This window comes from Podarcis pityusensis (assembly GCF_964106645.2).
Source record: "Podarcis pityusensis genome assembly, chromosome: 11".
NCBI lineage: Eukaryota > Metazoa > Chordata > Lepidosauria > Squamata > Lacertidae > Podarcis > Podarcis pityusensis.
The window spans coordinates 24,234,048-24,249,791 of NC_138036.1; the positions used below are offsets into that span (position 1 = coordinate 24,234,048).

A 15,744-nucleotide genomic window follows, 5' to 3' on the forward strand; every position below is an offset into this window, starting at 1 on the left:
ATGGTTATTGTTCCATCAAGGCAAGCGTTTTGGCTTGCCAGGTGGAACGATCCCCACCCTTCTCCCCTTGCTGCATGCTGTTCCAGGGGTCCTTCCAAGCCCAAGCCCAAGCCCAATGTCAGAGGACATGGTGGTCATGGAGGGAGAATGGGGGGAAGCCACATTGTGCAAGTGGACGTCCTTGCTCAGAGCTTCCACTGACAGGACTCATTAGTTGAATCCCACTCTATAAATCAATAGGAGGGTTCTCCCCTTCCCCCGGAAATTATTTTCTGTACAGGAAAAAAATAAATGGAGTGAAAGAGAAGAAACAACCAAAAGAAATAATTTTAGTTTGATTTGTAGACATCCTGTTGATGACAGAGTTTTCACAAGTTCTTTCAAACCACAATCAGCTGAATTAATTCATAAAAAAGAGATTATTACAAAACCACTTACACTTTTACTTCTGACATATAAAGTATTTGGGTTCTTGCTCATGATGCTGTACTTGCTGATCCTGAATGGGCTTTATCTGCAGATGTTCCGTCTCCTGCCCATTCAAAGTCCTGCGGATGGAAGAGAAATATTCTGTTGTTATTTCACACAACCCAAAATGATGCTGTGCTATCTTAGAACACAAAAGCAATGGTGGAGCAAAAATCCATAGGTCCTTCGAAATGCAAGGATCTCCACACACAGACAACAGACACATGCTAAATAAACGTCGTTGGTGCTTCCAACATTGATAAGTGTAGATACGTCACTAAAAAATCTAGACAGTATTCTTTACCCTAGATTTGTTTGGACAATTTCACATTCCCCTCTCTCTTTAGAACTTCACTCCCAACTACAGTTGTGGGCTTATTTTTTATCTAATGCAGTATGTGAAAAGACTTCACAATATTCCATAATTTTGTAGATAACCAATTGTCTCATAGATACATAGAGCTACCATATCCTGCTCTCTTATATCACATTACTTTATATGCTTGTGGCATATTATTGCACTCTATTGTATATTTTGTATTTATATGCTGTTCACCACTTGGTGGGTGGGGAATTTGGATTGAACAGTGGTACAGAAATGAAGAAATTGTCAACAGCGGCTGATGCCCATTAAAACTGGTGGGGCACTGACAGGAATAAGCCAGCACTAAATCACACAAGCAAACTGGAGTTGACTCTTTATTAACAAAACAGGATCTGCACAGGAGTCTCAGGCCTAATGAGCACAACAACTCAGGTCTTGCCCCCATGAATAAAGGTCCCCGTCTCCCCACAGCCAGCTAAGTCTCCTCCCTTGCAGGTTCCCTCCCCCCCCCCCCCCGGAATTGGAGACTGTGCCTGCATGTCTATCTTTGCTCCTCCCACTTCATGCCTCTTCTGGTTCTGGGAGATGAGGGGGAAAGGAGTTTGTTGCAGCAGGGGGGATAGTCAACCCTGCCTCTTCACAAGCCTGATTCATCTGTGTCTCTTGGCCTCTCTCCTGTCCTGCTTAAGCTTCTCCCTCTGATTCTGGACTTCTCTCTGGCACAGACTCTCCCAACTCACTAAGCCCTGTTACCCCTTCAGCTTCTGACACCTCCTCTTCCCAGTCTTCTGCCTCTGACCACTCATCATTGTCCCACCACCAATCCCTGGGCTCTGAGCCTTCTTCCCTTGGTGGTTCCTCAGCTGGTTCCTCCCACCATTCCTCTGCATCCAACCAGTCCATGACAGGCAAAAGACAGGGATCCCAACAGCTGTTGGAGCCAGAGCCAATGGCAGGCAGAGCCAACTAATTCTAGTTTTGTCCCCATCCTCCTTCTTACTGAGTTTTACAAGGGCAATGCTGAGACTAAGGAGAAGGAAGCTGACAGGCAGGGCATCACCTGGACTGGATTCAAGTAAGAAGACAGGCAGGTGGGGGTCTGGCTGAGGACAGACTGAGTTTGGTGGGGCACTGTCCTAATGAACCAGCCTCCAATGGAAATTATACATCCTGCATTTCTTGAAATATACACTGTGGGAGAGGGGAACAACCTGCTCCTCTACCATGCAGATGGGGTCAATGTTCAGTAAATGCATGGCCCACCATGTTCACACAAAACCTGATGCACTGTGGAATTGCCAGGATTACCTGGACATGTTCACAGGTATGTGAATATGATGCATCCTTCTTTTTTTAAAAAAAAACAACAACCTGGGATGCATTCATGGATATCTGTAGACTATGAAAGCTGCACAAAAACCAGATAGCCAAGTATCCCCCCTTCTAAAGCAAAGTGAATGCATTCTGGTTGGCTCAGTTTAGCCTATGAGCAGTCCAGTGAGTCTGGGCCAAAGGCACACTGAAGACAAACATCTCAATTATTTTAAAAGGTACACAGCAATCAAGAATGGCAGGTTATTTGTGCATTGCTGAATAATTCACCCACATCTTATGCCTGCCATTTAAGGTTAGATGCTGGATGTCGTTTCACATTGTTAATCTTAAAGCACAGCTCTTCTGCAGCAACTGGCACGGAGAGAACCACTTGCTCCAAATTGCTCGACATGCCTTGCCTGAGTCATCCATTGACTAGTGTTGGGTTTGGCAGGATCTGATATATGCTTTCTTTAAATCTCAGCTGGAAATGCCATTTACAGGCATTTGATTTCTCTAGTACATCAGGAACAAGCTGCAAGGGGTGGAGAAGATCATAGCATTCTACACACCAATAAAAATTACAAGTGAAAAAGTCTTGGTCATACGCAACATACAGTTAGCGAGTTATTAAAGGAAGAAATGGATCTGCCTCACGCGAACGCCATTGCAGATTCTAGCAGTGATGAGGGCTCACTCATATTGTTATTACAGCCCATTAATAGCCGGCAGCAGGAACTAACGTCCAAATCCAGCTCTGAATTATGTTAAGTGAAAAGTGAGCAGGGCTACAAGCAAACTGCTTAGTCAATAAAACCAAATTTATTTGTTGTAAACAGAAGAAAAAGTCTGAAAGGTGCTCCAATTCCGCATGTCACATTCGAGTGCACTTTTGTCGTCTCAAATCTAAAAGCAAAAGCAGGAGGAAAGAAAATATCCTGGCCTTGTTTGCCGGGATAGATTTCCTACCCCCCACCCCCCTAATGAAGTGCATCACTAGAAAATATGCTATTCTAGGCAGGTTCTTCAAAGTGTTTGCTCCAGAGATATCTCCTGCTTTATATTCTTGTCACAGTCCGATGATAGTCAAGGTCAAATTGCTAATCCAAGCTGAGGGACTATAAAGGCAACACCATTTCTATGCCAAAGTTGTCGTATAGTTTATGTTATTGAAAATAAACGGCAAACATTATGCATTTAAATTATGCCTCTCTCCATAGGGAAAGGGGGTTCATGATCTTTAAAAAAAACACACAGTGTCGCAACAATTGAAAACGGTCATGACGGAAACCAGCTGTTTGCATGCTTCAGAAACTAAGCATGAAATTGGTTGCTTATTATAGAAAGAGAGACCAGACTGAAGACAGATTAAGCGAGGTGGGAGTGCTTTTATCATCTTCCTTTAGGGTAAAGTTTGTTTGACAACTGAATGGCACACACACACAAAATAATGGGTCTTCATTCTTTGTACAAATGTTACTGATGGCTTCTGGGGGAGGGGGGCCAAAAGGCCACATGTTAGCACGGCAGTGCATATTGATTGCACAGGAGATATAATTCCGTTTCAACATGTGTTTTACAATCTCCGAGTTGCATGGCTAATCTTCTTATTTTATTAGAGCTAAAATAAAACAGATTGTAACTTAGAAAATACATATTATTACAATTGAATGGCAGTAATACGTAGTTCGAAGGAGAGGGGGTGTGGAACGTGCTACAATTTTTGCGGGCTGGTTTTGTGTTGTGCTGACTGAAAATCTCTCTAGGCTCTTTTGGATACTTGGATAGTTGAATAAGCTCATTTAATGACCAGTATTAGGTGTGGGGTTTTTTACAAAAATGTTGCTGTCTAGAAATAGAAATGCAGGGCACACCTACATGGCCGGCTGTACAAACACGAATCTAGCTAACAAAGGAGAGTCAGGCGAAATCAAGGATTTGCCAACACTCTGGGACCTCAGGTGCAAAAATATATTGAGCAGCCCTTAACTGAAGCTACCCTGTGCTTTGGGTCCAATAAGCTCCCTAGCTGTCAGGTTCAAATGTGCCTCCCCATTTGCCAAGGCTCCCTTATAGTTCATTATTCAGAAGCCAGCTGTAAATAGAACTGCAACAAGGTTTATAGGCGTTTCAGCAAAACCCTAAGGTTAATGAGTGCCACTTGTTTACTTGAACAGTTTCCCACATTTTGACTCAGCTTGCAACATCCACATAAATACAAGTTTCATTAAAAACCACACAGTATTCCTGCTTGCTTTTAGCATTAACTGATAAAATGCTTATCTGCCAATTCCTTATCGGCTGCTATCTTCAAGATCAGTCATTAGAAAAACAAACCTCATTCTTGGTTTTATGGTTTAATGCTAATCCCCTTTTGTGTTCAGAGGCCTGGGACTCTTTAGGAATGAGAACTTGGAGCTCATACGATGCTTATTAGGTAGCAGCTCCTTCCTTGCCATATGCAGGCAGGTGTTTTTCCTGCCAGAATTCCCTTTCGCCCATCTGCCTAGTTGTAAGTCCTGGGAGGAGTAGTCTATGCTTAGCACAGAATGTTCTGGAATCCTGGTCTGGATCAAGGAATGGAACTGCCCTAAATATTACATTCTGCCCAAGTGCCTTAACATCATGAGAGACATCCACTGTATAAATTGCAAAAACTAAGCACATAACACACTGGAAGCCAGTTTCGCGTTACTTTATTCATGCTGCCTCGCTGGCATACAAAGTGTTTAGTCACAAGAGAGAGAAAGCTGAAATTTTAGGCAAATAATAATGTATATAATTCAAAGATAATAAAATATATGAGGAGCTGGTGTAACATAGCTGCTAAGACTCTGAGCGATGAATCAGCAAGTCTCTGCTTCAAATTTCACCACTGTTTGACTCATTTAGCAGCCTTAAGCAAACTCCTCTCTCTTTTAGCCTTAGTAATATGAGAGTAATAATATTGACTTAACTTTGTAAGATATTATTATTATTATTATTATTATTATTATTATTATTTTATTTGTACACTGCCCATCTGACTGGGTTGCCCCGGCCTTACAACAATTAGATAATGTATGTGAAGCATACATACTTGAAAGTGCTAGACAAATGTTGACCGTTACACAAAATAGGACGACAGCATTCAGTATATTGCATAAGCATAGGTTAGTAAGCAGTGATTTAATGTTTTCAGCAAAAGATGTTGTGGTCAGGTTAGAGTGAAGTTGCAAATATCATATAAGGAACTACTGCCCTCCTTGCGAAATGTATTGCTTCTTTGGGTGGTATTTAACTAAAATTTACTCAGAGTAGACCCAATGAAATTAGGTCCATAAATGTCAATAGGTCTCCATTGAGTAAAACGTAGTTCAATACTACCCTATGTGTTTAGAGTGCCTAATGTATATTTTCTCCCTTAAAAAAATGAAATGAATGTTTCTATTATGATTCGAAAAGGTACCATCATGGTGTATATTGTAAATAAAGAATGCTTGCACTTCTTATTCCTTATATTTTCATCCTGCCTGCCCCCCCCCCCCCCCGACTTCAAAAAGGCAGAACATAGGACCGGCCTCCCTATTCCAGCCACACAAGAATCTTTCAGGGTAGGTTGATCAGAGAGATAGGTGGAATCTACATACACATATAAAAAACATTGTGAAAATGCTTTTTTAAAAAACGTTTTGAAAAATACATTGAATTTGGCATAGCTCTGGCCACCTGGTGTCATATTTGCATACTGCAATTTACAACACATTTAAAACATTTTATTTGCAGCTGTATAGCTGAGTCCATAATAATCCAGGATCTCCTCAGTATATATGCCACTGCACCCTCTACACCACACTGGGTCACATTTTAGCAGCAATCCTACATGTTGTAGAAGACATGTTGTAGAATCCAAGACATATAAAACAAAAGAGGAACAGAAAATGACCCCTTAAACAAGCATCATCAAAGCTAAAAACCACAACAAAACACACCTCTTTGTAGTTTTCTTGTTCAGAATGGCCCCGTGTGTGCTTAATCAGTGTGTTAAAAAGTGAAGATGCTGCTGTCTAGTCTGATTGTTCAGCATCAGTGTCTGTCTTGATTTCTTTAATTATACATTGAAAAGTTTCAGATGCAGTGACCATTGGGAAAGTGACTGGGGGAGCCTGCTTTTCTGTCCTTGTTTTGATGACTTCATTAGGTTAGCCTGATAAACTTCTTAAACACTGCTTTCAAAAAACGAACAGAAAAGAACAAAGACTCAGGTGTCGTACAGCAGATTAAAATATACAAAAAATTAAAAGATAATAACCTAAAACAATATTAAACATATCATAACTACAGCACCTTCGCAAACAAAACATCGGGGATAATCAACTAAAAAAAGACATAAAAACACCATCCTATTCCATCTATGTCACGGACAATTTTGTGTCTTTGTGTCAATACCATGAACAAGACAGCTTGCTTTGTATTCAATTAGATTTTCTTTCCCAACTTATCCAGTTAGAAAAATTGTATGAGAGAGAGAAAGAGAAAGAGAAAGAGCACAAATACTTTTTATTTTACATCCCTCTGTACAGTTTGACCATGGACTAATGTGATCCCCAATAAATCAGTTTTGGCTTGTTTTGATAAAGCATATGGCAAATTGACATGAAAGCACCACTTGATATATGATAGGCTTCTGTGAAACTTAGAAAGCCCTGGATTAGACTGCGATCTTTTATAGAAGTGTCATTTCCCACCTGTTACTGGGAATAGAAACCCACTGTGGGCTGGTCCATTTGGAAGAATGGACCACTGCCCACCAACTCATTCTGCCCTCGCCTGGCTGCCTCCTTCCTTACAACCATTCCCAGGGCTTCTGTGCCTATCAGCTTCCTCCTCCGGCTCAACGCTGCCCTTGCAAAGCTCAGCACGGAGGAGGTTGAGGACAAATCCAGAATTAGTTAGCTCTGCCTATCATTGGCTCTGACTCCACCTGTGGTTTTCCTCCCTGCCTTTTGCCCTACCACCAATCTCACTGGGGACCAACCTCTACGGTACTTGTCACTAACCTCATAAAGGACCCATAAACCCAACCAACATCACTGTATAGGGCTTGTGGCACATCACAGGATTGGACTGTAGATATCCCTGCATAGATATCTATCTGAAGAAGTGTGCATGCACACAAAAGCTTATACCAAGAACAAACTTGTTGTTGTTTAGTCGTTTAGTTGTGTCCGACTCTTCGTGACCCCATGGACCAAAGCATGCCAGGCACTCCTGTCTTCCACTGCTTCCTGCAGTTTGGTCAAACTCATGCTGGTAACTTCGAGAACACTGTCCAACCATCTTGTCCTCAGTCATCCCCTTCTCCTTGTGCCCTCAGTCCTTCCCAGCATCAGGGTCTTTTCCAGGGAGTCTTCTCTTCTCATGAGGTGGCCAAAGTATTGGAGCCTCAGCTTCACAATCTGTCCTTCTAGTAAGCACTCAGGGCCGATTTCCTTCAGAATGGATAGGTTTGATCTTCTTGCAGTCCATGGGACTCTCAAGAGTCTCCTCCAGCACAACAACCTTAGTTGGTCTCTAAGGTGCTACTGGATATATGCGTCAGACCAACACAGCTACCAACCTGAATCTAGAACCTGCATAGACGTGTTTGCCAGCATTTGAATACGTTGCCAGTGTCTGGCAGTTCATCCCGGGGTTAGCAAATTGCATTACTAACAAGAAAACAACCCACTTAAATGAAATGGGGGGCAGAGAGGAAAACAGACAGGAAGCCCAAGCGTGCTGCTTGTGTTGAAGACCAATATTGCATTTACATATTTTTATTACAGATTACCCCTATTCTGCAGTAGCAGTTTGGCAAAATTAGCAAGAAATTTAATTTCATGCTGTTTTACTGCACATATTATTGGAATCTAGAGAGCTGGTAATGAGAAGCATCTTCTCGCTGGGGCTGCTGGTATGAGCACTGAGGTAATGATGTTTTTAAAGGGTGGAGAGAAAAGACTTTAAAAAATATTATCCTGAAAGGCATTTATGGTTTCTTTCTCTCATATCTTTTAAAACTCTTAGAGAAGGAAGGAAGGAAGGAAGGAAGGAAGGAAGGAAGGAAGGAAGGAAGGAAGGAACACTGAACGCATTTTAACAAGTCAAATAGACAAGTAGAGAGATTGTTGCATTCTCACTGAAAGTAGGGTGTAATGCAAAAGGCAATAACAAAAAAAGAGAATGTTCATACATGGACTTTATTTATTTTAGGCCTGTTGCAGTGAAAGATGAACAGCTCTATGTCTCGATAGTTTTAATGGAAGAGAATTAAATATATGATTACAGTGGTACCTCGGGTTACATACGCTTCAGGTTACAGACTCCACTAACCCAGAAATAATGCTTCAGGTTAAGAACTTTGCTTCAGGATGAGAACAGAAATCGGGCTCCAGCGGCACAGCAGCAGCAGGAGGCCCCATTAGCTAAAGTGGTGCTTCAGGTTAAGTACAGACCTCCGGAATGAATTAAGTACTTAACCTGAGGTACCACTGTACTTTAAAAAACAACAACCCTGAAATGACTAGACATGATGGGGGTGGCTATCCTGTTAGGCACCAAAGGTCTCAAACCAGGGGATCTGGTAGATATCTTGCATGTCCTGCTCTCTATGCCACCAGAACAGCTCTAAAAGGAGGTATATTTAATTTGTTTATTTTTATTTGTGTTTAGTTTATTTATTTGGAGGTATATGGTAGATCCGCAGATCCACCTTTTCTCCAAGGTGTTCCAGGCTGACCCTCTAAGAAACCTGATCTTTGCTGCACTACAGCATCACCCACATTATGGTCAGAGAGGGCCAGCAGCTGAGCCAGACAATATGAACTGGAGGACAATATATTATATTATGCTACTGTTGCTTCAGAGTTGGTTCTTCCACCTGAGCATCCTGCTAGATGCAGTAGCTGCCCAAGAGAGTCCTGTGCATTCCTTTCCTCTGGAAAGCTGCCTTTTGGAACTATCTGCCTCGCCTGAACCATGCACCAGCTTCTGGCCCTTCTGGCCTTCCTTTGCTGCTCTGCATTCTGGCTACTGCTTCATGCCTTCATCTTCAATGCACCCAGTTGATCACTTGCACAGGCCAGACTGTGCAGAGGGCACCCTGACACTTGTGCGGCCCATTTAGATATAAAGAGGGTCTGTTCTTTTACATGAAAATGAACATTACATGGACAAGGGAGCAAACAGCCTTCTTTAAGCTTCTTTCAACATGGCTGGAATACCAGAAGTGAGCCAGGTTGGAAGGAAATTGCTTAGCACCATCCATTGTTACATTCTTTTATCATCATTAAATGATATCAGTTACTGCAGTGAAGCTCTTCTGAAACTTTCTGAGTGGTGCATTTTCATCTGCTCATCCACTGTGCCTTAGGACCAAACAAGATGAGGAGCTATTCATACGCCGACTTTGCAACTGTGTAAATCTGATTGATCAATTGGTTGTATTTCTAAGCCGCTCTCCATTGAAACAAATTCCAAAGCAGCTTACAAACAATAAATGACAATAGCGTAATAGCACATCAAATCATCAGTAAAACAACTGCAATCTATAAAACACTCCTAACAAAAGATAAGCTAAACATTACAGCAAAAGCCATATTATATGATTATCAAATCAAAACAGCATTTATAATCTATAAAACAACATTAACAAAATAGCAACTAAAAAAGCACTGTTAAGTTCATACATATGTTCTCCACACACCCCGACTCAAAAACTTCCATTCTATTCAGTTCATTAAAATACAGCTGCACCGTCTGGGGACCTTGGTGAAGACAGTTGAGCTCTTGGATCTACCACCAGTGGCAAGGTGCATGTTGACGCTGGGTCGCCCAACCAGGTGCCATCGATGAGGAACCTGTCCTCATTGCCCTTGATAACCAGGAGATCCATTCCCACTCACAGAAGTCTGTCGTTTTAAAAGTGCAGGTTCATGGGCGCAGTTCAGAATTGCAACACTGGCATGGCAGGATAAGGGGGAATTTGGCCCTCCTCCATTTCTGTGGTCTCAGTCTAGTTTGGGTCTCCCACATCTGCTGTCAGGGGTTCAGGGACAGAGGCACAGGGTAGGCAGGAGATGGAGAGCGATGGGGATGAATCCCAGGACAGCGAGGAAGAGGATGACAATGACTCTAGAGATTCCATGAGTCTTTCCAGCGAATCAGAGGATTCCCAGAAGGGGGCGCCGGTGGTCAAGGCCAGGGGAGCCCCAGGGGGGACTTGTCAGGAGCAGGGGGCCAGCGGGGGATCCCAAAGTGGCAGCTGGGCGTCAGGACCAGCCTCCCCGCCAGAGTGCAGCGAAGGGGGTGGAGGTTCCAGTGTATCAGGGGAGGCGGCTCCGGCAGTAGAGAAAGGAGGGAGGTCGGAGCAAGCCACCCTCCCGGAAGGGGAGGGGAGTAGTGAAGGGAGTAGCGTAGCTGTCAAAAGGAAAGTTAGAGGTTGGGGGCGCGCGCCAAGTTCAAATGTAGAGGCGCGCGGAAGTACAGGGAGCCCGGAGGAGGGGCCAGGTCCCAAAGCCCGCAGGAGGGGGCAAGAGCAGTCTGATTCCGCGTCGGAGGAATCCAGGAGGGGCGAAACACCAGCGGGCAGAAAGACCCTGCGGAAAAGGAAAGAGAGAAAGAGGTGGAGCAGCGCAAGCCTCTTAAACTGGTGCAGGGCAGGGACAGATTCAGAAGGGACTTCAGCGGTCTAAGCCTAGCAGACGTAGGGCTGCGCGCCTCGGATCTGAAGCAAACAATGAACTGCAATAAACACTTTTGTATATAAGAAAAGAAAGGCGTTGGTCTTTTGTGAGCTGAGACTTGAGGCAGCCCTGACATCTGCAATTTGCATTGAAGGAAAACTCCCATTCACTCCAGTAGGTGCTTTGTTTCCAATGCAGCACCAGGTGCAGAAGACTTGGTCTGAACTGGGATTGCACTGAACTGGGCGCAAGGAGCTAAATCTCCTCTATTCTGATGCGAGGGTCTGTTCCAGAATGGATTTTACACACACACACTTGCCAAAAGCCATTCACACAATTGCTAATTGCATGACTGGTTCATGTGCAGCCTGGCACTTAGTAATACAGCTGGCAGATAAGAGAGCCACGTGAAAATGCAAACACACATACAGCCCTACCAGAATTGGCTTACTGGCCCCCAACAATCTTCAGTTTCAATTTCAATTGCCAGCATCACATAATGAAGAAAATCATCCCTCCTGACACAGCTTGTAGCTCAAGCCATTGCTTCAGGAGGTTCTCTTCCATACTAATTGGGAAGCAATTGACAGCAAACATAATTAGTTTCCTCCTCCTAAAAAAAGGGAAAGGAAACAAGCCCTCATACACAATGCAGAATTAAGAGGTATTTTGCACATTATTATTTATTTGCTTACTTAAAGTGCTTATAAACCATTTAATACATTTTAAAAAACAAAATTCTGAGCTGCATACAACAGATTAGCTAACAGATACCCAAAATAATGCTGCAGGTAAACACGTGAGTGTTAATGTGGGATGCCCAAGTTCGGATGACCTCATTCCTCATTCCAGAGCTCATTCTTCTGAAGCAGATTTTATTGCTTCCCTTGCAAAGTTCCATGAGAATTATAGAGGTTGTTGAGATCTATTTCGGCAAACTGCTTTTGCAATGGATCTGCTCTATTGTCCAGACTCGGAAGCTTTCTGGCAGCAACAACTCATTTCCTCTGCATAAAATGTGGCACTAGCGTGGCAGGCTGCAAGGGTGGCAGGCTGCAACAATGTTGAGGACCTCAGCTGCTTAATAAGGTTGTCAGGCCTAGCTCCTGCCAACTAGGGAAAGAAGGTTCTGGGGGAAAGGCACCGCACAATGGGGCAGCGAACAGCAGCAAGCAAGCTCTTCGCTCAAACAAAAGACCAAGCCTGCTGAGACATATTTATAGCTTGCAGATCCTACACTTTGTCGAGTAGAAATCATATATCAAATAGATGGAAAGCTCTTTGATCTGAGTAGGCTGAAAGCAAAGAGTAAGCTTACCATAATTTCTGGGAACCTCAGCACCACCTTGGAAATTTTTGAGATGCCAGGAAGTCTTCAGACAACAACTCCTAAAGGGACATGCTCAGCTTGGAGAAAGTTTGTAGTATTTGCTGAAATTTGCTGAAATAGTGTAGTAGAGTCCCTAGCAAACCCTAGGTTTCCATTGGCTGCCCAGCTCTATCAGGTAGGGAGACTACTTACACAGAAAATAGGAAGCATCAAAAAGGAGGGAAAAACAGGATCTAGATTTGCATATAATTTGTATACGCAGATTTATATTTTGTGGAATAAACTCCCTATGGAGATCAGGCAAGCACTGACAACAAGGTGCTTTTGCAGACCTTTCTCTTTACTCTGTAGTTTCCTGTTGATAGTGAGTTCTCCCATTATCTCTCTCTTTTGGTTCTTGCTGTAGTTTCTGTACTTATGACTATCTGGATCTTTTCTAACTATAAGCCATAGAACGTATTCCCATGTTTTCTCATTATAAGGGCAGAAAGCGTTTCAACAGAATCACTCTTTAGGCACAGAACCAGGACTGATAATCAATAGGCAGCTAAACAAGCAAACGGAGTACAGAATGGATCAAACAAGAGGATCAGAGGTTATGCCCTCAATGCACAATTCAAAACGTAAACACACATGTGCACCATGCCCAGACCCATAACTTATTAATTCATTTATCCTGGAAATTCACCCAGGAAGTGAAAGCTGCTCAATGAACTACTCTGATTATATAGAAGCGTGCCAACCAATGTCAAGGGGAATCAACTTGATGAACAATCACATTCTGCTGTGGAAAACACAAAAAATACCTAAAGATAATTACTCATGCAGTGAATTTTCACAACTGTGTATTTTACAGAAAACAAAACAGCAAATGTACCCTTGCATCCCTCAGGTTTGTTTTTTTACAAACAGTTTTTTCAAAAAAGGTAATGAATGTAACAGAGAAGTACAATTATCTTTAGCTCATAGTAGACTTTTGTATATAATAATTTGGCTCCCCAAGCCTGTGACATCTCCCCTCCCTGACTGATGGCTTTCAAACCTATTCTCTGGATACTGCATTTTCCTCTATTTCTTATTATTATTAAATCATAATCTTGTGTAAATACTAAATTAACTATAATGAATAATAAGTGATAGTTTTAACCTTACAAAACTTCTTGTAACCCAACTAGCAATGTTAATTGTTTACAATTGTCTTTCAAGTATAACAAAAATTTCTTCCAGTCTTTCAGAAAAGTCTGATCCTGCTGGTTCTGGATTTTTCCCATCAGTTTTGCCAATTTGGCATAGTCCAATAATTTCATCTGCCACTCTTCTTTCGTTGGTAAATCTTCTTGTTTCCATCTTTGGGCTAATAACATTCTCGCTGCAGTTGTTGCATATAGAAACAAAGTTTTATCCTGTTTATGTATTTCTCTACCTACATACCTAGCAGGAAGACTTCTGGGTTTTTTGTAAACGTATATTTCAACATTTTTAAAAGTTCATTATATATCATTTCCCAGAAGACCTTCACCTCCTTACAAACCCACCACATATGGTAAAAGGTACCTTCTTTTTCTTTACATTTCCAACATTTATTATTTGTTCTATACATTTTTGCTAATTCACTGGTGTTAAATACCATCTATCCATCATTTTCATTATATTTTCTTTAAGCGAACTGCATGCGGTAAAGTTTATTGCATCTTACCACAATCTTACCCAATCTTCTAACTTCTTCTAATCTTCTTCTATTATAACCAATATCCTTTGCCCAATGTATCATTACAGATTTTACTTCTTCATCTTTCGTATGCCATTCCAAAAGCAACTTACACATTTTTGACAATATTTTAACCTTGTTGCTTAATAGATCTATTTCAAACCTGGATCTTATAAATTCAAATCCATTTTTTAGCTCATAGACGACTTGAGATGAGTTATTGCTAACATCAAAGTTGTCTTAATTTAATTCAGGAATAAGATTTGTAACACAGTATTTAAAGAGTTTTTTTAATAAAAAATTAAAAAGAGAAGATAAAAAGCTAAATGAAAACAAAAGAAATAAAAGCATCAACATATACATTTTACAGCAATATCTTAAGGCCATGCAAATGGCCTGCTTGGCAGGGGGTTGGACTCGATGGCCCTTGTGGTCTCTTCCAACTCTATGATTCTATGATTCTAATAAGGGCCTATGACACTAAACATTATCTACAGTATTGATTAATGCAGTAGCAGAAACCCCTCACAGTTTGAATTGCTATCAATGAGCTATTGCAATTCTCCCCAAATGCTGGACCAGGTGGCCCTTTGGTCTGATCCTACAGTGCTCGCCTTACATTCTTGCATGCTTACTTCATTAGATGCACCAGCAGACATACTACTAATCTACCCTCCTATTTGCTTCCTGTGAATCTTGCTCAATTCCTGCTTTGGACAGAGATAAGTAGATGCAAGCTTGTGTATGAAAAGCAAGGGTTTTACTCCAGTCAAAAGAGAATCTATCTGGTGTGGTTTGGCATGCAATTATAAAGCTACTCAAAACCATGTTTTCCCAGGGAATAATCTAAAAGGCCATTTAAAAAGGCAAAATGAAGTGTAACAGCCATTCATATATGATTACCTTAGAGGCTGCAGCTGAAAAGCGAGGGACTCTGTTGCATATAATAAAAATGTAATCACAAATTGTCAGTTCTGGAGCCCCTATTATGGGTACCAACTCATCCTGGAAATAGTTCCGCAGGGAATCCTTTTGGTACAGTTATGTGGTCACAAAACGATTAGGCACAGGTCATTGTTGGAGCTCCAGTGTTTGCACAGATTACCACAAGAACCATTAAGGCATGAAAAGAGTTGCACTTGTATTCATTGATATGCTTCATGGTCTGCTTTGGTGCAAGTTAAAAATCATTTAAAATGTAATTGAGTTTACAGTGAAGAAAAATAATAAAGATGCCTTCTAGAGAGTATCAGTATATTGACTAAATGTTGCGTGAAGAAGAGCTTGAATACATAGTAAAAAAGAGGGGTGTGTGGAATTTCTTCTGGCAGTGGGAGAGATTTGGGGGAATAAATGGTGAAAGACAGTTCTGTGCTATCTCACTTATTTTTTTAACGCTCATCCATGGAGACTTGACATTCTAAAATGCATCTTTAAAATTCCAATTTAATAATGGAGATTGAAATGACAGTTTTACAGCTTACTGCAATAAAGTAAAAGCCTCCTTGCCTGGTCAGACAGGTTGGTTTCGGCAAAGCATTTTAATGCACAAACCAATTAAAACAGCTGTCTTTGATTAGATTTCATGGGTCCCAGACCCATAGAGCTTCATTGCCACATCATCCTTATTCCAGCTAGAAGGGCGGATTTTTCAATTATCTAAATTCAGAAACAGACTGGGACAATGTGCAAAAATGTGAATGCAAATCAGCCAAATGATTTGTGACATCCACTTGAGGTGACAATGTGGACTGCCTGTCATGTAGAACACTGAATGCCATAATGGGGAAGCAAGCACCTTGAGGCAGAACTAAATCTCATACCAGCACACAATCGCTTCATCCGCACATGTCACTAACACACTGCATTAAACACAAATGCAGGGACTGGGAGG

General features: G+C 41.7%; 1 protein-coding gene across 2 annotated transcripts in view; it reads right to left on the minus strand.

Moving 5' to 3' along the window:
- PDE4D (phosphodiesterase 4D) overlaps window positions 1-15,744 on the minus strand; it is a 622,159-nt gene that overhangs the window by 534,007 nt on the left and 72,408 nt on the right. For both annotated transcript variants that reach the window (XM_080972591.1, XM_080972594.1), the window contains exon 2: window positions 439-548. In XM_080972591.1, coding sequence (XP_080828717.1) covers window positions 439-480 — 42 coding nt within the window. In that variant the 5' untranslated portion in view covers window positions 481-548. The remainder of the gene's footprint in view (window positions 1-438; window positions 549-15,744) is intronic.